This window comes from Mytilus trossulus, chromosome 13, assembly GCF_036588685.1.
Source record: "Mytilus trossulus isolate FHL-02 chromosome 13, PNRI_Mtr1.1.1.hap1, whole genome shotgun sequence".
NCBI classification, from domain to species: Eukaryota; Metazoa; Mollusca; class Bivalvia; order Mytilida; family Mytilidae; genus Mytilus; species Mytilus trossulus.
In genome coordinates, this window is record NC_086385.1 from 58,556,456 (window position 1) to 58,582,185 (window position 25,730).

The 25,730-nt window shown below is 32.2% G+C and overlaps 1 protein-coding gene across 1 annotated transcript; it reads left to right on the top strand.

Moving 5' to 3' along the window:
• Positions 1-5,450: 5,450 nt before the first annotated feature.
• On the top strand, positions 5,451-19,642 carry LOC134694784 (uncharacterized). The gene is made up of 7 exons (XM_063555835.1): positions 5,451-5,514; positions 5,818-5,943; positions 6,773-6,906; positions 9,422-9,509; positions 11,427-11,537; positions 18,324-18,448; positions 19,576-19,642. Exons 1-7 carry the CDS (start codon positions 5,451-5,453, stop codon positions 19,588-19,590), a joined length of 663 nt encoding a protein of 220 aa, XP_063411905.1. The 3' UTR covers positions 19,591-19,642.
• Positions 19,643-25,730: the final 6,088 nt, after the last annotated feature.

Below are 25,730 nucleotides of genomic sequence, written 5' to 3' on the forward strand. Positions count from 1 at the left end.
AATATCCGATAGACTGTTTAAAAGGCATGGACGATGGAAATCGCAGACTGCGAAATATGGTTATGTGAAGAACTCCTCCGACAGAATGTTGGTTTCACTAAATTTGGGTCTATAGATATATTTTTGAATAAATTTCTATTTTTAATACGATCTCTCCCGTTCTTTGACACAGCAGCGGCGTTGTCATGTAGCTTTGTACTTTAATTATGAGTTTTGTATTTTTTTTATACTTTCACGGTAAAGGTTTTTCAAAGGCATACAATATCATGGGATGACGTACATGAGACTAGTATTATGTAGTGAAGTATAATACAGAATGAAGGTTGTTACAAGATAATTATATTTATAACACTTTAAGCCTCAGTCAAAATCGGAGCCAAAACAAAATAGAAAAAAGAACCAACTAGCACATTGATATCAAATAACAGTCAGTAACAAACCATGTACTACATAATTCAACAATAATTTATAATCATAATTCCCCCAAGTTTGCCACAAAATACATAATGAGGTAAGTTTTTACAGTTAGACAATTTGAAAAAGACACAAGCATGGACAAGAATGTCACACATTGTCTTAGATTTCTTACTAGATTTAATTTGCTTTTATACTGCACTCGTTCTATTTGAGCAGTCAAAATACGTTGACTGTATATTTCTATAGTCATAAACAGTCACCTGCCCGATATCACTTTTCCTAATGAATATTTTTGAAAATAGAAGTTGCCGAAATGTTCATGTAAATCATGACAAACAGGAAAACACACGACTTCATTTATGTACGAAAGCTTTTGCTGTCTAAAATGCAATATTATTTTTTTCCATTGTCAGATGCCTCCAGCGATGTTGCAAAGAAAAACAATAATTTATATAATGACGTCTAGGTATGCTTTTCTATGTTTTTGGTGTTGATGTCTTCCTGCAACCTATCAAATAAAAAAGACGTCATAATTAATTATCATACCCCATTCTCAGTCAATATATAGGACATGATTTTTGTATACAGCTGACATTTAAGGTAGGTAGCGCATTTCTCGTATTAAGGATAATGTCGTGCAGTAAGCTAATGGAAAAATAAATATTGATACATTTTCCGAACGTTTTAAATCTGTGAGGTCGATGGTGTACATCATAACTTAATCTATTTATAATTACACATCCTAGCCGATCTTCAATGAAGTCAAATTATGCTACGGTGTCTCTATGACAAATTATTTGTTGATATCGCAGACTCCGTACAATATCTCGTTTGTGTATTATAATTACATTACAAAAACTGCTTGATAACGAAACATGTGGCTTTTGTATGTTTCTTAACCATTCATATGCAACTCAGCATATACCTACCCGACACTCCCTATAAAGAACTGATGTGTCTTGGTATGTTCCTTTGAAATTTCAACCAAGACAACCACCTAGATATTGATTTGTTCTTAAATATAAATTAATTACCAACTGTACAAACTACGTGATATGTATATGTCTATGAAAAGAAAAAAAAAGAAACATAAAGATATACTGGAACGTCTTGAAAATAAGGAATATAAAGATATCTTATAATATATATGCGTATTGTTTATATTTGCAGTGTAGTTTTTAAAATACTTGTGAAATTTCGCTGATGAAATCATAATTAATATATTGACAACGAAGTCAGAAAGATGTTACACAAACAACATCAGTATATTCATATTGTGCAAAATCAATTATATTAACAAAGAAGAAAGTGTTGCATAATTAGCTAATATCACCAAGTACTTTAATTTGCTTTTATATTTAAATCTTTAAAAGTATTATATCAATATCGTGATAAAATACTATATTAATAATAAAAAATGAAATTCCACAGTTTAGTTAAACCATTTCTTTGAAGAATAGTATTGATATATATAAAAGTATACCTATACCAAATCAATAATACGTATAATGGTCAATTATAAATACAATTTCATGATCCCAATATTTACGAATTCAAGTGAAAACATCCTTATTGCACCTATAACGAAAAGCTGAGGTATGATTGCCATTGAGACAACTCTCCACAAGACACCGAAATGACACAGAAATTGTTAACTGTAAGTCAACGTATGGATTTGAACAATAAGCAAAGCTCATACCGCATAGTTAGTTATTAAAGGCCCAGAAATGACAATGAAAAAAACTTTAAACAAGAAAACCAACAACTTAATTGATGTAAAAAAGTTTTTGCTGTCTAAAATGCTATATTATTTTTTTTCATTGTCAGACACCTCCTGCGATGTTGCAAAGATAACTATTTGGTATGCTTTTCTTTTTTTGTTGCTGTTGATGTCTGCCTGCAACCCATCAAATAAAAAAGACGTCATAATTATATGGACAGGAAAATTACCATACCTCAGTCTCCCTTTTAAGTTAGATGATCTTTCCATTAACACTTTTCATCTGAATTTACTATTTTATTTTAGACAAAAAACTATTGACCTGATCCTGCACACACATGATCTTTGTATACAGCTGACATTTAAGGTAGGTAGCGCATTTCTCATATTAAGGATACTGTCATGCAGTAAGCTAAAGGAAAAATAAACGTTGATACAATTCCCGAACGTTTTAAATCTTTGAGGTCGATGGTGTACATCAGAACTTAATCTATTTATAATAACGCATCCCAGCCGATCTTCGATGAAGTCAAATTCTGCTCCAAACAACATATCGTTTGTGTATACTAATTACATTACATAAACTGCTTGATAACGAAACATGTGTCTTTGTATGTTCCTTAACCATTCATATGCAACTCAGAATATACCTACCCGACACTTCCTATAAAGAACTCATGTGTCTTGGTATGTTTCTTTGAAAAATTACTAATAAAATATATAAATTAATTTTATCCTTATTATGATATACTTTAAAAGTTACATGTACAATTCCGCTGACGTTATCATAATTAATATATTGTAGAAAAATTAAGAAAGATGTTACATGTACATAATCAAGGCGTACATAACGTGAAAAATCAATTTTATTAACAATGAAAGACAAAACATGTCACTATTCCATGTTGCGTGATTAGTTAGTATCAGCAAAGTACTTTTAATTTGCTATCATGAGTGAATATATATAAGAATGCCTTATCAATATCATAGTAACATACTATAAAATGAATAAATGAAATATTACAGTTTCGGTAAACAATACTCTACTCATATATCACACAATTTCTTAAATGATTGAATGTATTTAACGAATGATAACAACTTCTTAAAACCTACTGTCACATTACTGTTGGAATAAGTTATTTCATTTCACTGTTTATACATATTGATAGTTTAATCATAGGTTTGAACGTTGTTTTCAATTTAGACTTGTATATAGTTTATCTATATTTCTAGTGTACTTTAAAAGATCGAAGTGAAATTCCGCTGACTATATCATAATTAATATATATTCATAACGAAGTATGAAAGATGAACGTACATTAGCAAGAAGTACATTTATTGCAAAATCACTATTAATTTATGCATAATTAGCTTGCATCATCTAAGTACTTTTAATTTTCTTTTACATCTGAATATCTATTAGAATGTATTATCAATATCGTTATAACATATTATGAAATATTAGAGTTTCTGTAAACCATAATTCACACATATATAAAACAATTTACTTTCCTACTAAGTTAAAGGACAACATTTTACATTAGCATGCAAAGGAGTATCACAATTGTATAAACCATAAAGTTACTTTTGTATGTAGAAATCATTGAAAAAAAAGGAAGTGAACATGTATTAAAAATATAAATTTTTCCGCATTGGGTCTAATCTAGACGAAGATGGTTGTTTTTTTTTAAATTGATTAAAAAAAAAAGAAGATATGGTTTAAATGTCAATGATATATTTATTCGCACGAGACTAAAATGACACCGTTCGTCTGTTAACTATAAGCACATGCAATATCGCTAACTCAGCTATGAAAGGTCCTGAACTTACAATGTAAATTAATTCAGAGAGAAAACTAACAGCCTTATTCGTGTAAAAAAGAGCAAAAAACAATAATGTAATTTATATTAACGACAACCACTGAATTACAGGCTCCTGACCTGAGCCAGGCACATTCACAGATAATGTGGTGGGGTTAAACATGTTAGCGAGATCCCGACCCTCCCCTAGTTATCAATTGTATGCAGCTTTGATTAATTCAACTTCACATTTCATCTCCTTGAATTTGAGCGCCCTGAAAGTGTTCTTTTGAGAGGAAACTCGAGTTTGGCTTTTGTGTATTGTCTTTATATCTAATTGTGCTTTTTTGTTACAATTTTGTTTGTTTTGTGGTGATTATTTTTTTATAACACAATAATTTCTTCTGTATATTTATTTTTTCTTCATTTTTGCCTGTTGTGTCTTTTTGTCTTGTTCACATATCGTTTTCAAAGTGATTAAATTGCATGCAACTGCCATACAATCAAAAGGTTTAGCTAGCTATGAAACCAGGCTTGATCCAGCATTCCCTTTGACAAAAAATGCCTCTACCAACTCACTTACATTACAGTTGTTCCCCAGTTGTTGGATATGTGTCAGCTTTTGAAATTGTCAGTCGATTAGAGCTGTTCCGTCGAATTTCTTCTGAGTTCAGGATTTTTGTGATTTTACTATTTGCTGATAAAATTACAACATCCATCAAGAATTGAAAAGAATTTTATCTACAATTAAAGAAAGTAACATGTTTCACAATATTGCTTTTTCAGTTAATATCAAGACAGAAAAACAACATGTGTCACTAATTGATGATAATCACCTTGCAGATCATTCACTTTGTACTTTTATTTAACTTAGTATTTAAGTAGCTACTGTATTTTAAAAATCATCCTTCTATCTACAGCTCTTCTATTACACATAATAATTGGTAAGTTTTTACTTATTTTCGTACAAACGATAGTCTAGTTGTTTAAAATTATTCAATACAATTGAAAAGGTTATAACAGAGTGTTCAATCAGATGAAATTTGGCTTATCTTGTTTCCTGAGAGCTTTAGTGTTCCAAATGGTAAGGTTGAAATCATCCCTTCGTAAAATTTACAACCGCCATCTTGTTTGCTGACACTCACAAAAAAAGAAAATGTGGAAGTAAAATTTAATTGAAGGACAAAAATCTTACATCACTCGAGGAATTAAACCTTAGTAAGGAAAATAACTCAGTTATTAGAACGTTTGTGTCAACCGTTTCATTATTATATTCTAAGCTTCAAGGTGACATAGATCAAATCTGATTCATGTAATAGCTTAGATAACATATATTGATAAAACATGACTTTACAAACGCATCACTGATTTAAGGAGTTATAAACCTGAAAAAAGTTCTACACCCTTAGAAATGGCGCCGATATGAAATTGCAATCCTAATTGGATGATTAGTTTATATCTAAATAGCCTGGAATATAAATTGATATAAACGAGTTTTCATTTCAGAAATAATGATGAAGTGGTGTTGTTTGATTGTTTTCATTTTTTTCACAATTGGTGTGTCAAAAGGCGGCAGTAAGTATCCTGTATGTTTAAAACGCTTTATTGAAGATTAAATGTTAATACTATAAAAGGAACGATATTTCATCTCGAGCAAATTTGGAAAATTGTATTCATGAGAAATTATATCGCACCAACAATATAAAAGTGTTTACTTTAAATTACCAAGCTTCTTCTCTGCGTCCTATATTCAACATGGTTAAGCACATCAATTTAAGAAATACACACTGATTTTACATATGTATTCCTATTGTGTAGTGTTAATGTATATGTCGAAGTAAATCATTTTATATTGTATCTGAGTACTGTTCTATTCAGTTCTTTCTGGAAAATGCCATGCCTCCAATGGTACCTGTGGATTAAAAGGTGTTCAATGTAATGTTACATTCGGGTCTGGTTGGATGTATAACGGAAAATGCTGCAATAACAGACCTTGTTGCAAATGTAAGTGTACACATTATTCAGGCAAAAGTTTGTCACTGATGATAAAATCGAATGATTATTTCACTATTTGCCCCGATTGCAATATGGGAAATTAAACAAAACATCAAAATGACGGTATTCTGTTCCAAAACAAATAAAGTGGTGTGTAAAATAAAAATGTCTATGCATTACATAGATATAGGAAGATGTGGTGTGAGTGCCAATGAGACAACTCTCCATCCAAATAACAATTTAAAAATTAAACCATTATAGGTTAAAGTACGGCCTTCAACACGGAGCCTTGGCTCACACCGAACAACAAGCTATAAAGGGCCTCAAAATTACTAGTGTAAAACCATTCAAACGGGAAAACCAACGGTCTAATGCACACCAAATTTGTCTGTGGTGGAGAGTTGTTTTATTGACAAGCATTCCAAATCTTCTTAAGTACGTATATTTTCTGCATTTATATATTCTCATATGATGTTTGTTTTATTCAAATTGCAGGAATATATTTTCTGCATACAAAGCTTTGATTCTTTGTCCAACTTTGTAGTGTTTATTTTGGTTCAATTTTTGAAAAAAAGGTTTGGCTTTTCATTTATAGCGTTATACTACTGTGACTTTAATTGGCATTCAGCATCTCTGACGAGACATTGACTATCGAAATGCACATCTGCTGCGACGATTGGTACCTTTTATTTCTTTTATGACTGTTTTCGTTCTTGATGACGTTCTGTATTTCATCACGCTGATTTATTCACTACGCTATTGTTATTATGCAATTGTGGTTTCTTTTTGTGTTTTAATTGCGATTGTGGATTAAATTTAACTCGTATGTTTTTTCTAGTGTCAAAACCGCCGTGTATTCAAGAAACGGCTTGCCTAGAGGGTTACAGGCTGTTACCAAACCAAGCCAGTAGTGATCATTGCTATAAAGTTTTTAATCAAGGTACACATAATCAAGGATGGGTGGAAGCTGCTGTGAGTATTGCAATTAATCACTTTTTGCAAGAATATGCCTGCTTCTTCGAAAACCGACAAGAATAACAAACCGTATACATTACATAATTTAATCTATAAGGAAACTATAGTATTAATAAAAGATTGAAATAACGATATAGGTTTAATGTATTGATCAAGTGACATTTCAGAATTCTTTATTCCTGACTTAAGAAAGTTCCATTCTCAGTTTCAAAATAAATAGCTTTTCATAAAACTAGTATATATGGACAGGGGATTGATTAAGGAATCAAAAAAGGAAAAAAAAGAAATGTCGAGGTCAATGTGCTTGTTTTCGAAATATAAGCTATTGGAAATTTAGAAGGAAAATGTTCTCTCTTGACTTTTTTTATAGCTTTATCATTGGCAAGTTAGTTCTCAAAACTATTAAAATATAAATAAGATTTTATAAGCCTTTGACAAATGGTTATAATTATACATGCAACATATTTCTAAAAGAAAAATAGGGATCAATGGGAATTTTCAAATTCAAATGGATAAAACCAGAGGATTCCGAATATCTGATAAAAAATTAAAAAAAAATGACAAGCGAACATCCTTAAGTAATTCCCTATGCTATCATTACATTATTAGTGTAATAAAAGATTTTATAACAAAGAATAACGACTTTCAAACCCAATGGTATAAGTTTTTTTCTGCATTGTATATAATTATTTCATTGGCATTTTATTTCATTTAGACAGTATGTTATTTTAAGTCCGGGTACTTTTAATAACTACTTCTTTTAAATTTGAAAACCACGTGACGTTTATTGTGATGTTAAACGGAGTCGAAATTAACTTTAATCAATTGGACAAAATTTTATCTGAATTAACCATGATATTTTGACAAAAAATCCTACTAGTAATAGTAGAACAAAATAACTGGATGATATTTTGGATCGATACTGGTTCTCGGTCAAACAAAACAAAAGAAAATCTGTAAATTCAAGATTTCAATCTGTACAATTTTGAGGAAAACAGTAATTTGTCGCCCCAAAATTGCACCACTTTTATATCTTATTAGGTCTTTCCACTTTTCTGTGGAAAGACCTATTGTTTTTCTTCTGATTATTTTTTTTTTTTTTTTTTTTTCTTCCGCCTAATTTTGTTCTTGCGAAAAACATTTGTTTCGCAATATGTCGCTTAGATATTTGGTATATGATATCAAACAGTTTATGCGCTTTTGAAATTTACCCTGCGTAAACGAATACTTTTCTTTGTAGGAGTTATCTCCCCAAACACTGTTTTCCTTGTTAGCGCATCTCCTTCGCAACCGTAAAAGATTATGACAAATTTATTTTACAAAATTGCTTGTTATATCCTTGGCATGATTTGTCCTATTTTGACCGAAGCGATATGACCGCTCCATATGAGAGTTATTTCCCCTTATGCATCTGATATAAGTGATATGAATTTCTATCTTATAAATCATAAGTGAAAGAGACCTAGGATCTTTTGATTTGAGGTCCTTGGTCCCAAAAAATGAAAATTAGGTCAAGGTCAAAGGTCAAGGTCATATTCTAATATTTGAATTTGGCTTATTTTCACTTATATCCAAAGACTGTATAAGATATCAACAAATTATTTTTACTAAATTGTTAGTTGCGACATGTCATAAGATGTAAATTTTGATTGCAAGCGTACGTTGAATGAAAAAGGGAGTTTTCTCCCCTCTTGTATTTAAAAATACGCGTTTGGTGATATAACTCATTAACTAAATATAATTAAGACCTATGGTCTTTTGATTTGAGGTCCTTGGTTTATGACCTTGAAATTGATCTCAAGGTCATAGCTTAATTTGACGTTCTAGATTTTGACCTTTGCTTTTATTCTATATGTATACATGATAAAGATATACAACTCTTAGAAAAAGGTATCAAACCATTTAACCTTGAAAAAAACAACCGGAAGTGACCTTTTGCAAACCGGAAGTAGCTATTTTTTTGTACTTTATTAATATAAAAGTATATAGAACCAGACATTTTTGGAATTAGTGTCAAGTAAATATTCAAATATAATCGGAAGTAACATTTTTCAAACCGGAAGTAACAAATTATCTCCCTTATTTAAAAAAAATGTATGGAAACAATATATTTTTGGAATCAGCTTACTGGGAGCTATCATTTGACGATTGAAAGGACATTTTAAACTTAGTTTCACAACTTTTCATATCAAAATACATTGTTTTGATGGAAAGACCTTCAATTGTTCTCTGAACAATTGGTTTTTAATTTTACTTCTTTTTGGTTTCTCGTTATTGCCTGATCATCTACCACAGTGAAAATATGTCGAAAACAAATGTAAAATCCGGAATCAATAGTCGGTTTTATTGGACTACGGAATGTATTTACCTTGACAAATAGTTTCGAAATTTTGCTGGATCGAAAATTTGTCATTCGTTGAAGATTATATTTCGTGGTGCACCTGAACCCACGAAATCCAAAAAAAAACCAACATGTAAAAAGTAAAATTAATGTCATCTTACTAAATTTCAGGTTCACTGTGCAAAACCACCAAACGGTTACTCGTGGAGACCAAACACTGCACAAGAAGCAAATGCTGTTAGAGATTTATTTAATTTGCGTAAGTTGAGAATGTAAAAGCAATTGTTTTTACTTTAAGTTAATCAGTATCAATGAAGTTTAATCCGTTATATTGTATTACGTATATGTAAAAAGGAATATTAAAAGTAATGAAGTTATAAAAAAAACCCAGTCATTTCTAGTTTCAAACGGTCAAAACTTAAAAACTTAAGAAGATTAAAACTGATTATATTCCTTGTCACATATACGTAATACGGACTATAATCAGTTTTTAAGATTATAAAAAGATACAGTAATCTTTTCCAAAAGACGTTCGAACGAAGGATAGAAACGGTCACAACTTTAAAAACACTAAAGACGGTTAAAAAACTGTGAGAACTTATTTAAAATGATCACTTTTTGAAAATTAAAGGAGGTTAAAAAAACTATTATAACTAGTTTCAAATGGTCACAACTTGAACAGTAAAGAAGGTTAAAAAACTGATCACAATTTTAAAAAGTAATAAAGTTATAAATAAAACCAGTAATTTCTAGTTTCAAACGGTCAGAACTTAAAAAACTAAAGAAGATTGAAAATACTAGCCAGAACTTGAAAACTAAAGAAGGCTAAAAACACTTTTAAAACTAGTTTCTAATGGTCACAACTTGAAAACTTATTTGAAAAATGACAAATAAAGGCAACATTAGTATACCGCTGTTCGAAATTCATTAATCGATAGAGAACAAAAAACCGGACCACAAATAAAAACCGAGGAAGAGGTATCAAATATAAGAGACTACGACAGAGCAGAAACCTAACATTAACATAAAACACACAGAGAAACGAACTATAATATAACAGTGGTAATTTTTCTGACTTGGAACAGGGAATTGTAATAAAAAAAGTGATGGGTTGAAGCTGCTTTTGTGGCATACCACACCGCCCGCTTTAATGGCAATGTTAAACATAACATTATGATAACAATGTTACATGACAGGACAACAATACAAAACAATGGGAGCAAATATAGGACCGGAAAAAAATAGTAAAAATCTAATATGCCAGACGCCCACCACGCCCATGTATGACTTACCAGCGGCGCTCAGATGAAAAGTTTGAAAGCCAAAACAAGTACAAAGCTGAACCCTTCAAGGACCAAAAGTTCCAAAAAGTTGTGACCAATACGGTCAGGGTAACCTGCCTAGGACAGAACATCCTTATTATTTAGAATATTTCATACTTTTGCAAACAGTAACGGGGGGTGCAGCTGCTATTGTAAGACTACAATGGTATGACCTGCTTTTAATTAATTACCCAGCCAAATTACACCAAACTTTGCCTTAATTATTATTAGGATATATAATACAAGTATGATATTAACCTTTTTTTACCTATTATAACTGTATGTTTTGTTCACACAACGTTGTCAATATGATGCAATTTGATTTCTATATAAGAACATGTCTGTACCCAGTAACAATATTATAGTTGTTATTCATTCGTTTGATATGTTTGAACATTTGATTTGACATTTGATAAGGAACGTTTCGTTTTAAATATCCCTCTGCGTTCATTTTTGTGAGATTACTGATCACAGGTTTATTTTAGCTGCTAGAGGCTGTAAAGAGCCTGTTTCGTTAGTCTGTATCTAATGTTGTTTTTGGAATCATTATAACTACAGTTAGTGTCATGAACAGATAGTTATATGCACGAAAAGTGCAAAGAGATTCAACTCCTGCTAATGGTTTACGGCTTATATCTCGAAAACAAGCAACCGGACCCTTCCTTGTTTTCCTACTTTTTTTCCTCAATAATATTCTATCAATCTATAATATTCTTTTAAAATGCTGGTTTTTATGGAAAAGAGGAGCGGAATTAATATTTTGATCATTGTTGGTATTTATGTTGATACGTTTTTGTTGGTTCCTAATCTACTGGTTTTCAATAGAGCTTATTTATATGTAATTCTACTTTCAGCCAATGATACTTATATATGGACTGGTGCAAATGATTGGGACAAGACTGGGAACTATACATTTCACATAGAAAACAGTCCATTTTCATTTAATTCTCTTCCATTTGGATTAGGTATGTTTGACTTTTTATGATAAGTAAGCAACATTATATTTGTACACCATACGTCCCCCTACCCCCTCTTAACATAATTTAGGAACAATTGATTGACCAATTAGGATATATATAAAATCGATGTCAATAAAACAAAACTTGCAGCAACTTTGGCCCCCCAAAAAAACTATGTGAATGGATTTTTGTATCCTTCACTGATTTTTTGATGTCGTCCCCTATATTGCTACCAGTTTTGGAAATCGAGTTAACCTACAAGTAATAACTATGTTCAATACCGATACTAGTAATAATGTTAAAATACTCATATATTCATAAATAGTTCTCTTGCAAATTGGAATAGAGCAACGTCATATACTACTTTAAGTTAAGTAACTTTGAAAACCCCAAATGACATCATAAGAAATAATTAAGCGAGCTATGCTATAAGTTCAAATACCTTAAGTTAGTGTTTAAATAATTGTTTATCTCATTTCAAGTACTGTTAAATAAAGGGAAATATCAACGATGCTTCATCTGAGCACACAATCTACTTGAATGACGAAAATGTAGGCGTTTAAATTTTTTCCCGACATTGCTATTGACTAAGATCTTGCAATTTCTCATCTACGATACCAAATTTATAGTGAGATCCCTCATATTAAAATAGTACACTTCAATGTTGTACTTACACACCATGTTGGTACTTTGTTCTGATGTTTATATATTTTAAACCACATTCTTTAATAAAATGATATCATGGATTTATATAAGAAATTGTGGTATGAGTGACTTTGAGATGCCTCTCCATCCAAGTCAATTTATACAGTTTATAAAAGTAAATCGATATAGGTCTTAGTACGGTTTCAACGCGGCACCAAACAGTAAGCTTTAAGGTAAAGTTTGCGTACACAGGGAGATAACTCGAATTCAAATAATTGGAAAAAGGAGGGACCCGCAATTTTAAATTGCTTTCATTAAGCAATGTTTGATAACTACAATATTATCGAAAATAAAACAACACCTACCTCATAATTGTCGTTTTGAAGTAATTTAATCAAAATTTCAATCGTACAAGTAACATAACGGCCTTCAGTTTGTTAGTTTTCATTTATATGACGTCACGTTTAGCCATAACGTCTTTGTGCAAAAACAATTCACGAAGTTTCGCGGATTTTTATTTTATTTCATAAATGTACATTTTTATGCCCCCGCCGTAGCAAAGGGGGCATTGAGTTATATCCTTGTCTTTTTGTACGTTGCTATGTGAACTTTAAATTGTAAATATATATATACCAGCATAGTAAATCAGCCTTATTTTTAATGTCAGGATTCAATGTATAATACAATCATGACAATGGACAGCAATATTGCAATATAATAACAACAATTTATTGTTCACATAAATTTAGAACTCCAGTATGTCCTCATTTTAATTAAAATATTGATACGTAACAAAATTTCAGTAGTTTTGATACCTCCTGCTGACTTGTACAACAAAATTATTTGACCGCATCCACCAAAACTGACCATATGTGCACTTTAATTTAAAAATCTTTATACCCGGACAGTAAATCAGTCATTATTTTTATGTCAGGATTTAATGTATAATACAATCATGACAATGGACAGCAATATTGCAATATAATAACAACAAATTTTGGTTCGCATAAATTTAGGATACCAGCATGTCCTCATTTTATTCAAAATATTGATACGTAACAAAATTTCAGTAGTTTTGATACCTCCAGCTGATTTGTACAACAAAACTATTTGACCAAAACTGATCATATGTGCACTTTTATTTGCAAATCTATATACCCGCTTACCATTGTACCGAGCGCCTTAATGTCTTCTCCTGTCGCTGCTGTTCACATTTTAGTAGGACCGTAAATGTACACGTAATCAATAATATTGGAAAACTATTAATGCAAAAAATATTCTGAATAAATTGAGAATGTCAGAATTTCATCTCTTTATTCATTATAACAGTCACATCATATATAGGAGATCATGATGGTGTACATGTAAAACAAAACTAGTATGCCACATCATCAAAGTACCAACACTGACATGTCTGAATTCATTTGTACTATTTTCAATGATTTAATAAAAAAAAATTATACGAGGTTCTCTTCTTGGAATCTATTATGTCGGTTGATTGATTTTGTTTATAGTTAAACGTCAAGTGGCAACTATTTCATTAAAGTGCGCATTGAGTATAATTTTAGGACGTCCCATATAAATATCGGCAATGACAAATCTCTAAATAAATCTGACGAATTTGACGAGATTGTTGATAGTTTTACCACACCGTATGCTTACGGACACTGTACACGTTTTGTTAGAATATTCTGCGGGAAATAGAATAGTAAATCCAATGCAAACAAGTTGAATGTCAATTAAATATCCATGCACGTATAAATTTATGCATAAAGTAAAATTTAGGAAGGGACAGGTAAACAACGGGGAACGAAGTAACGTAGACAATGTTGCCGATATCCCGTGATATAAGAACATTGTTCCGATGCGTTGGATAACCTTTCTATCCGCCTTCTAATAAAAAAAAACTCTGTGTGATCGTATAACCATTTTTTATTTATATAAGAATACATGTATATCAAATAAAAGAAAGCATTTGTATAATATCTAGTAGAGTCTAGCGAGTAAATAATAAATGATATCTGTGGAAAAACAATGCGAATGTTGTTTACATATTTAAATGAAAGCTCAAGTCTGATGTGAAAACTCTTATAACGATAATCTGTCATAAGCAGACCTGTCTTCAGGTCTGGTCAATAGCAGATTTGTCCACAGGTCTGGTCAAAAGCAGACATGTCCTCAGGTCTGGTCAGGAGTAGACCTGTCCACAGGTCTGGTCTGAGGCAGACCTGTCCTCAGGACTGGTCAAAAACAGACTTGTCCACAGGTCTGGTCTGGGGCAGACCTGTCATCAGGACTGGTCAAAAGCAGACTTGTCCACAGGTCTGGTCAAAAGCAGACTTGTCCACAGGTCTGGTCTGGAGCAGACTTGTCGATAGGTCTGCAGCAGTCCTAAAAAAAGCAGACCGTAGGTCTGGTCCACCAACGACGAAGTTAACTTGCTTGCCTGCTTAAAAATTATCAAGTTAACTTAGAAAGCAGTCAACAAGTTAACTCTAAGTTAACTTTTGTCAAGGTTAGGACCGCACCCATCTGTACGTATCATAGTGTACGTCCGTTTTTGCAAAATTAGTTTCCATTCTCTATCTTTAATCTTCCTCAACCAACTAATATAAAACTTATGCACAATGCTTTTTGCCACAAAACAACAGCATTGATTTGAATTTTGATGTCGTCGTTTTAACAGTTCTAGATTTATTAATGGTCGGACAGGGGATCATGTGACCGTTCTCCCGTCCTCTGTCTTTTGTCTCCTGTCATAAAACCTAACAAACTAATGTTCGGGAAGCTGATTTCAATAGAAACCGGTCTTATTTCTTGTGTTGTTTTTATGACTTGTCCCCGTCTTGTCCTTTCACAATATAGAAGTGTTGTTTATTTTGCTTCAAGAACCCCGATAACTTTGAACTGACTGTTAGGCTGTCTATTTATCAAATTTGTAAGTCTGATGCACGCCGTTTCCAATTTTTTATACAGTATACATACAAATTATAGACACGCAGGATTGAATGAAAACGGCACATTTTTGTGACACTTTTACTCAATTTAGTTAAAAAATTTACATATTGCGCCATGTGTTTTACTTATAGAGGATGCATATATATATATATTCTCAAATATTTTTTATTGCATAATTTTTACGAATGACAGAATGTTGAACTTGGTCTTTTCCGCAAATCCGCACATAATCCACACGTTTACATCATTCAAAATTTATTTTATTTCTATCAATCACTTTTACATCTGACAGAGTGTTTTAATATTAATTTGAATGGATGCATGAAGACACAACTTTTGTATTGTGTCGTCCTGAACATGCCTGAAGTATGTGCCACTGGACATGTCAAAACCTCTAATCAAACGAACGTCTATGCATATCAGTCAACTTTGAATCATTGTATCTAAAACAAGGATGGTAATATGGGTCTCTACATACGGACTCACTATACAATCCGGGAAATTATTAGTGTTTAGTCTTTCTCCTTATATAAGAATTCATAATAAAGTAGTGACGACATTCAGAGTATTTTTATTAGGTCGTTTTCTGAATTTTGCGTTTCTGTTCTCTAACTTTAGTTTGCTTTTTACCAAATGTTATAAAATGTATACGTACAATTAATAATGTTTCATGTTTATGTAAGAGGGGGCATCATCAGTGTCCAATTGACACATTATTCATTTATTCCAAGCTTTTTTTTTTATTGAGTTAAGTCTGCCAATTGATATTTTATCGTGTGTTTTTCTATGTTGTGATGTTATGCTATTGTTTAAGAAAAGGAGAGAAGGTTTGGATCCATTAAAACGTTTAATCCCGCTGCAAATGTTTGCACCTGTCCTAAGTCAGGAATCTGATGTACAGAAGTTGTCGTTTGTTTATGTAATATATACGTGTTTCTCGTTTCTCGTTTTGTTTATATAGATTAGACCGTTGGTTTTTCCGTTTGAATGGTTTTACACTAGTAATTTTGAGGCCCTTTATAGCTTGTTGTTCGGTGTGAGCCAAGGCTCCATGTTGAAGGCCGTTCTCTAACCTATAATGGTTTACTTTTTTAAGCATGTAGTTTGTGTGTTTGGTCAAAGACCCAAATCTGAACATCATGTGTAACAATTGGAAAAAATATACCAGTGATCTTATATTTCTCCCGCAAGGCTTTCCGCTGCTTAGTCATAAATGTTTGATCATATTTGAATAACAATTGTTGATGACTAGATTTAAATGAATGGAATAAACACGGCTACTGTAAATAACTTAACTATAATCAAAACTGATGTCTTTTCATCCTATTACTGCACACAAACAAATTACCAAACATGGGGCAATGAAGTAATGTTCATTACTTTTAATGACAATTTAAATGCTTTTCTAAGATTTAAAATACTACAGTTTGAACCACTGAAAGAATATAAGTGTTTGCTTCAAAACCAGAGTCTTGTACATATATTAATACACAAGTATGACCAAAGTTAAACACCGACCCTTCCGACTGATCGTTGTGGGCATTAAAGGTAAGAGACGACATCAAAAGTTTAATGTAGGATAAAACTGAGAAACAACTAAATTCACATAGTTTGTTCACTGACCCACACCCCCCTCATAACTTAATTTGGGAAACCGATATGGCTATATGTAAAATCGATGTCAAATTAACAAAACTTGCAGCAACTTTTACCTCCCCCAACCCCCACCCCAAAACTATTTGAATTAAGTTTTTTTATCCTACATTGATCTTTGGATGTCCTCCCTAAATTAATCACTGTTTTTTCTCATTGATTATGTTCAATTCCAAATGATTGTTTATAAAAAGATGCTATTAAAGATGACTTTGTTCTTTGCAGATCACTGTTTTACAGAAATGGCAGATAAACACATATAACGTACATTTCCGTAAAAGCGAGTTAAGGGACATACAAATTTTATTAGCTCATTGTAATGCAGATAGGAAATTCCTTTAGTTCACTGTTTTTTACAATAACGGTGGGCCCGGAAAGGGATATTTTTGGCCTTGTGTTGCAATGGCAACGGTTTTTTTTTTAACCCAAAAATAAAAAAAAATATTGTTATTAGGATTTTTTATATGATATTTCTAATTAACATTTATTAATGAAAGGACCACAATAACTTATACATGTTTTTTGATTTATTTTAATATTTTCTATAGTCACTCGCAAACATTATTATTTCAAAAGAATTCAAATACATTTTTCCCTAAAAATCGTAAAAAATCGGAATTTTGAGCTTTTCACCTGAAAAAACGAGACGGGCGATGTTCGATTTTTTTCATTAAATGATTGGGTAGTCATCCCTAAACAAAATGATATATCTATTAATATAATATCACTAAGAAAAAAATACAGGTTTCATGCAAACCTCACCATAAAGGGCCACACAAATAACAAGTGTAAAACCATTCGAATGGGAAATCAATCGGTATATCCTAACATATAAGACAACAAACAAGAAACACTATTGAACGACATCAACAAACGACAACTACTGAACAGCAGATTTCTAACTTATAACAGGTCCAAGCATCTGCAGAGTTTTCACTGATGTCCATATAATTCAATTTATCGATGTTTTGCTTACAAATACATTGTCTCGTTATATAACCGTGAGCTCACTTGAATAGAAAGATAAACATATAACATGTATAACAAAGACAAATTAGATGATATTTTTTTAAAAAGAGATTAGATGGGAACTTTTCAATGACATTATATTTAAAAAGAGGACACAAAAGCGTATTGATTGGTTAAATACGTCATAAACATTCGGAATTTAATCAATGACGTGATGGTATTTCCATATAAACAATGAATGCAATTACTTTTTTTTAAATTCAGAAGATAGTTATCGTAGAAAACATCGGGTTCAATGACACTTGAATAGTTATTGGAAAAAACATCGGGTTTAATGACAAATGAATAGTTATCGGTGAAAGCATCCGGATCAATGACATATGAATAGTTATCGGAGAAAGTATCGGGTTTAATGATACTTGAATAGTTATCGGAGAACTCATCGGGTTTAATGACATGTGAAAAGTAATCGGGGAGGCATCGGGTTTAATGACATATGAATAGTTATAGGAGAAAGCATCGAGTTTAATGACACTTGTATAGATAGCTTGTTTTTAATTATTTCAGGCGAGTTCGATCCTGATCCTGATATACTATTTGGTGTAATGATAAAGTTCGACACAGATAGAAACAGATGGCTTTGGAAGAATAGGTATTTCGGTCGTTATCACCTCTACGTATGCGAGTATAAAGTACGTATACTCCTCCGTTTAGCCTTTAATTGGAAATAATATTACTTCCTTCAAAATATTGACATATAACTGCTTCATTATCATGTATCATGAAGACTTCAATAAAATTTACAGACAGGCTACAATCGTCTGGCATTTTATACCCATGTAAGAAATAAAATATTGGAAGTCGTATTTGTGTTAGGGGTATTTGCTTCATTACCCTGGTTATAAGCAATTTTTAAAAACGTTTGGCACGAGAAAAATGATTAACCTCGATATCGGTCATTTTTGGCAGATGCGACTTGTAAGCATGATATAGTTATTTCAATTTAAGCAAAAGCATTTCTAATTCATTTTGGAATGGTAATTTAAGACCAATTGGTAGACTTCGGTTTTTGTCTGCTCTTTTGTCGGGATGCTGTTTCTTTGACACATTCCTCATGTCCATTCTAAATTGTTTCATTGTAATCATGTATTCTTCACGTCTTATGACAAGTCTAGCTGAGGGCTTTGGAAGTTACGGTATTTTAAGACATAGTACCTCCAATCTACCTTGGTATTTTCTAGCCATTACTCCGGCAAATTGAAGTCCCTTGATAAACATTTACCAACATTTCTCAATATATAGAATATTAGTGAAAAATACTATATCTCTCATACACTCAAAATCAAACATGTAACTGTATGCCAATAAACAGGCATTTTTTTGGTAACTATACATTTTTTTTTTTATTTGAAATAAATGCTTAATCTCCTTTTGTATTGATACTCTGTTTTTAATAATCCTCACAACATGTAGTTAAGTCAAGGTCGAGTGATGTTCATTATTAACATATGTGAACGAAAATGGTGTATTTGCCCAACGATCTCAATAATTGTGGATAGCGCACCAATTTACAAAATAACTATTTTGTTTGGTCGTGGCTGTAGGGAATCGACTACTAGTAAAATATTGATAAAAAAATATCATTTATTTTATGAATTGACAGGCGGGGGGGGGTATCATTAGTGAGCAATAGCGCAGACAATCACTTGTTGACATATGTTTTCCAATTAGTACAAATACATATTATGTGATCTCAATTTTTAATTCAGATAGTAGTTATTTTTATGTGTCTGCTGATTTATAGTATTGTGTTTTTCAGAGACCTTGTCGGTAGAGAGGATATATGCCGTTGCATGCAGTACTTGATGTAATTAAATCGTCCAAGCAGATTTTTCTTTTCTTTGAAACAAAAATGGAAATGTTATATCAACCTGATCAATGCAAAATAAACAAAACAAAAAGAATCAATTACGAGAGTGATCAGTTTCTATGACAATTGGTTGGTATGGTCATGCCATTCTTGCAGATACGTGTGTTTCAATAGTATGTCAAATTCGGCTAACACCTCGACTTAAATTAATGTTGCTCGTATAATTTTCAAAACATTCATGACATTTTGACGAAATATTTACTTTGATACTTTGTCAAAAATAAGAAAACAAAATCAAAATAAAATTGAGAATGGAAATGGGGAATGTGTCAAAGAGAGACAACAACCCGACCAAATAAAACCAACAGCAGAAGGTCACTAACAGGTCTTCAATGTAGCGAGAAATTCCCGCACCCGGAGGCGTCCTTCAGCTGGCCCCTAAACAAATATATACTAGTTCAGTGATAATGAACACCATACTAATTTCCAAATTGTACACAAGAAACTAAAGTTAAAATAATACAAGACTAACAAAGGCCAGAGGCTCCTGACTTGGAACAGGCGAAAAAAATGCGGCGGGGTTAAACATGTTTGTGAGATCTCAACCCTCCCCCTATACCTCTAACCAATGTAAAAAAGTAAACGCATAACAATACGCACATTAAAATTCAGTTCAAGAGAAGTCCGAGCCTGATGTCAAAAGATGTAACTAAAGAAAATAAACAAAATGACAATAATACATAAATAACAACAGACTACTAGCAGTTAACTGACATGCCAGCTCCAGACTTCAATTAAACTGACTGAAAGATTATGATTTCATCATATGAACATCAGGCACAATCCTTCCTGATAGGGGTTTAGTATCATACCATCATAACAAATATAAGAAGAACATAACCCGTGTCATGCCAACAACTGTTTTTAGAATAGATAGTTATATCAGACTCATAATTAAATTCACTAGACCCACGTTCCGTCGACATAAGACTCATTAGTGACGTCAGATTTGTAATTGAATTCGCTAGACGCAAGTTCCGTCTACATAAGACTCATTAGTGACGTTAGACTTATAATTGAATTCGCTAGACACACGTTCCGACTACATAAGACTCATTAGTGACGTTAGACTTATAATTGAATTCGCTAGCCGCACATTCCGTCTACATAAGACTCATGAGGGACGTTTAGAGCAAAATAGTTGATACGCCAAACAAGTACAAAGTTGAGTAGCATTAAGTACACATCATTCCAAAGCGTTATGCCAAATACCGCTAAGGTAATCTATGTTTGTAAAACTCCTTAGTAGTTCGGAAAGTTCATAATTTTGCTAACGAGACATTTATAAAAATAACCTTATAATTAATATTCAAGTCAACACAGAAGGATGATAACCTCGGCGACCAAACGTCAACCAGCGAACCACACACTTCCTAGGAAAATGTTATTGAAATTTGACACACACTTATTTGGTCATCGAGAAGCTTAATGTTTCATTATAGAACGTAATAAAAACGTTCAGCTGTTTTTATAAAGTTATATCCCCGTAATCGATGAGAAAATCAAAGAAGTGTGGCCACGTCGATAGCATATATTCGTAGTCTATGCTGACACTAACATTCGAAAAGGAGAAATTAAGCCATGACTACAGTTGCAATGCGTTCAATTGCAATCACTAAACGTAAACTAAAACAAAACCCTTGGTTTATAAAGCTTTTTTATAGGTGTAACACACTAAAGGAAAATGAAAATAGAAATTTAGGAAATTTAAAGTCAAATAACTCATACGCAATAAAAGTTAAAACTTTATACACACAAAAAACAATTCAAACAACTAGACTTGGTATCTTTTTTTAAATAGGTGTTTACATGCCATACATTAAATTTATTCAATAAGTCTATGCTCCCTTGTATTAATATGTATGTTGATTGAGTAAGGCCATTACAGTTGATATTTTTTAGTGTATCTTTCTATTTTGTGATGTAACACTATTGTTTTATAAAAGGGTGAATGTCGTACCTATCAACACGTGTAAACCCACTGCACATCTGTTTGCGCCTGTCCTAAGTTAGGAATCTGATGTACAGTGGTTGTCGTTTGTTGATGTGGTTTATAAGTGTTTCTCGTTCTCATCTTTATATGAACAAAACCGTTGGTTTTCCAGTTTATATAGTGTAATATTTGTCATTTTTCAGACCCTTTTTGCATTGTTATAGCTTGCTGTTTGGTTTAGTGTACTGCTCGGAAGACCGAACTTTGAGCTGTAAGGGTTTACTCTTAAAAAGTGTGACGTTGATGGAAAGTTGTCCCATTGGCAATCTTGTATCATCTTTTTTTATTAAGTTAATAAAAAAAAATCATATTCAATCTATGTAAGATGGCTAAAATTTGGTGAACTGAAAAACTGTGATAGACCCAAAATCCGCAAACAGAGAAAAAGATGCTGTGAAATATGAATCAACAATGAACGAAATAATTGGTGATGTTCCTGTGGATATAGCTGCAAACAGTGTATGCATGTAAATGCTACGAGTGTCTTATAAAAGAAATAGAAACAAATAAGCACTCAGGAACTCCCAACTACAGTTTGACACGCATGACATTTTGACCTTTATGGCTTCAATGAACATTCCCTTGAACAGTAAACCGGAGAACCTACCTTAATACAATGCATGACTAGGGAATATCAAATGTCCAATATAGACTCAATAAAAAAAGAATTTGATGCGACTGTCATAGTAGTTGGAGGTTAAGCTAGCCATAAAACCAGGTCCATCCATTCCACCCTTTTCTTCATAAGAAAATGCCTGTACCATAATTATTATCCATTCGTTTGATGAGTTTGGGCTTCTGATTTTGACATTGGATTAGGGATTTTCCGTTTTGAATTTTCTTCCGAGTTCGATATGTTTGTGATTCTATTTTTTAATGAAACAAATAGACAGCATTTGATATACATATGGCGATGTTGACAACAATAAGACAATGTTAAAGGAATGTAGCGACGTTCTATCGATTATACATGATAGTAAAAGGAACATTGCGATGTTGACAACAGTAATATAAAGTAAAAGAAATACAGTAACGTTACCATAAAAAAAACAATTGAAGGTAAATTGAATAAAAAGGTGTTAACAATGCTAGAAAAACAATCAAAAGATATCAAATGAACTTACAAAACCATAAGTCCAAGCAAAATATAAAAGCAACAAGCACACACGCTACAGTTTTCCGTAGGTAACCAGAGATCACTTTAGTTTCACCAGTCTGCATACACAGATTATTTTAGGTCACCTTTAATAATTCAGTCTTTATAAACAGATTACTTGACGTCACCTATATCAAACAAATCTCAAAATACTACAGATTACCAGCGGTCATCTTTTCAAAACAAATATGAATACACTATATATTTATTGAGGACTTGATTTAATTGGCTTTTATTCACAACAGATAAAATCATGGGTTTGTTTATTAAAGTAGCCTACATGCACAACAAATAATGTGAGTTCACCTTTCTTGAACCAGTCTGCATACATGGATAATCTGAGGTCACCTTTATAAAACAAATCTAAATACACTACAGTTCATTCAAGGGCGTTATTTAACCAGTTTTCATTCACAACAGATTACATCAGGGGTTTATCAAACAAGTCTTCATATACTTCAGATTATCTGATTTCACCTACTTTCAACAAATCGTCATATACTACAGATTACCTGAGGTCCCCTTATTATAGATTTCTTACAAAATGGCGAATGGTACGAACGAACGTATAGGGAGCACGTATTACATTTCCACAATAACAGTAAAAAGGGTCTTTGTTTTATCCGGTATAACAGCATTCTTTTCTAAATCAAATTTATTTTTCATAAATAAGCATATTGCAAATAATACACGCTTTTAGTATCAGAAAATAAAGAAAACTAGTGTCAAATACACGTACGTGCAACACGATACCTACGTGAAACACGATAACATATATTTTCGCGGAAATTGTTCAAGCACGAGTTTATCGATTAATATGTTTATGGCACTATTGTAGTGCGTTAAACGATTAACGACAAGTTCACATTTATTTTTTTATGTGTACCGTTTCAGCAAAATTTCAACATGGATTATCGAGATTTGCAAAACAAGGATGCTACAATTTTTTGAAACTTAACAACCAATGTAGGAGAACTGTTTTTAAAAATTAATTTTATGTTAAACGACGAAAAGTAATGTGAATCTTGTGATCGCAGGCAACAAAAGTGAAACTTATATTTAATTGCAAATTCAGTTTAATATGATCATAACAAAGTTCACATTGTTAAACAAGCCTTGAATGACTAAAAAAAAAAAAGAGAAGAAAACCAAACAGCAAGTTATGGGAGCTATCTTTTAACTTCAAAAGGGGCTGGGGGTTATGGTTGTGGATTTCGTAATGACGTTTAAACATTACAGCATGCTTGGGAAATAGACGCATATACGTTCAGTGGCTAGTATTTCATGAATGTTCAGTACCAACACGCAATCATACGCTATAAAAACGGTTCCAAGAAAGAGAAAACCGCCGATGTATGGACATATCACTACTAAAAGGTGACATTGCATCCACAGGGAGAGGCGATTATTTACAAGTTATTAAATGAACACCTGTATATGACATAGTATCATATGAAGGTCAACTTTTTTTCTTCATTTTATTATTGTGGGCGTAGCAAATATTGAATTAGGGAAGTGTTTTTTTCTTTTTTTTCCTATTTTTTCTCTCAAGGAAGTAAAGGGGGGGGGGATTGGACGCCTTTTTTGTTTTGTTTTCAGGAGTATATTTTTTCTGTGATCCCTATATGTTGTATACTTTGTACAGTTATCTCCTTTAACCAGTGGTATTATATTTTTACCTATCGTATGTCCGGAAATCCTATATCTCACGACAAATCTAATGTGATTAGTGTCGTTGCATGTAGGGTAATGGTCCTTAGTAGACTAATATTAAGGGTGAATGCCATATAGGTGCCATGACGATTATGTGATCATCTCATTATAAATTATCCCTTAAACGAGTCTTACGTATGATTCGTCAAGCATACGTTCCTTTCGTCAATTTGTAAGAAAGCTCTAATGAAACCAGTCTTCATACACAACAGATTACCTGAGGGCACTTTTATTTATTAAATCTGCCTATACAGATTACCTGAGGACTTCAATTAAACAGTTTTCATTCACATTCACAACAGATTACATCATTTTTTTAAACTAGTCTTCATATACTTCAGATTATCTGATTTCACCTTCTTTCAAACAGTCTTCATACACTGAAGATTACCTCAGGTTTCCTTAAAAAACTGATCATGTGAGCAATCTGATAACATCAGAGATGATGTGATCAATCTGATAAAAAACACAGATTATGTGAAATAACTTATTAAAAAAAACATCATCTGACTAAACTGATAAAAACACAGATCATTTGACCAATCTGATAAAAACACAGATCATGTAGCCAATCTGTCAAAACAGAGATTATGTGACAAATCTAATAAAAAAAAGACCTTGCGACCAATTTGATAAAAACAGACCATGTGACGAATCTGATAAAGACACAGATCATGTGACCGATCCGAAGAAAAAAACATCAGATCATCTGACCTATTTCATCAATCTGATAACATCATTGATCATGTGATCAATCTGATAAAAATTCAGATCATGTGACCAATCTGATAAAAACACAGGTCATGTAGCCAATCTGTTAAAACAGAGATAATGTGAAAAATATAATAAAAAAAAGACCTTGCGACCAATTTGATAAAAACAGACCATGTGACGAATCTGAAAAAAGACACAGATCATGTGACCAATCTGATAAAATAAAAAAATGTGACCAATCTGAGAAAAACACAGATAAAATAATGCTACCAATCTGATAAAAAAGAGAAGACCATTTGACAAATTTCACCAATCTGATAAAATCACTGATCATGTGACCAATCTGATAAAGACGTAGATCATGTGACCTATCTAATAAAAAAAAAACCATCATGTTACTTAATTGATAAAACCACAGATCATGTGACCAATCTGATATAAAGACATAACTTGTGATTCATCTGATTA

Excerpts from the sequence above, each read along its gene's own strand:
- LOC134694784 (XM_063555835.1), top strand. The coding sequence starts at position 5,451 with ATGATGAAGTGGTGTTGTTTGATTGTTTTCATTTTTTTCACAATTGGT. Across the intron at positions 5,944-6,772 it reads TAACAGACCTTGTTGCAAAT|TGTCAAAACCGCCGTGTATT; the intron begins GTAAGTGTACAC and ends TGTTTTTTCTAG. Across the intron at positions 9,510-11,426 it reads TAGAGATTTATTTAATTTGC|CCAATGATACTTATATATGG; the intron begins GTAAGTTGAGAA and ends TTCTACTTTCAG.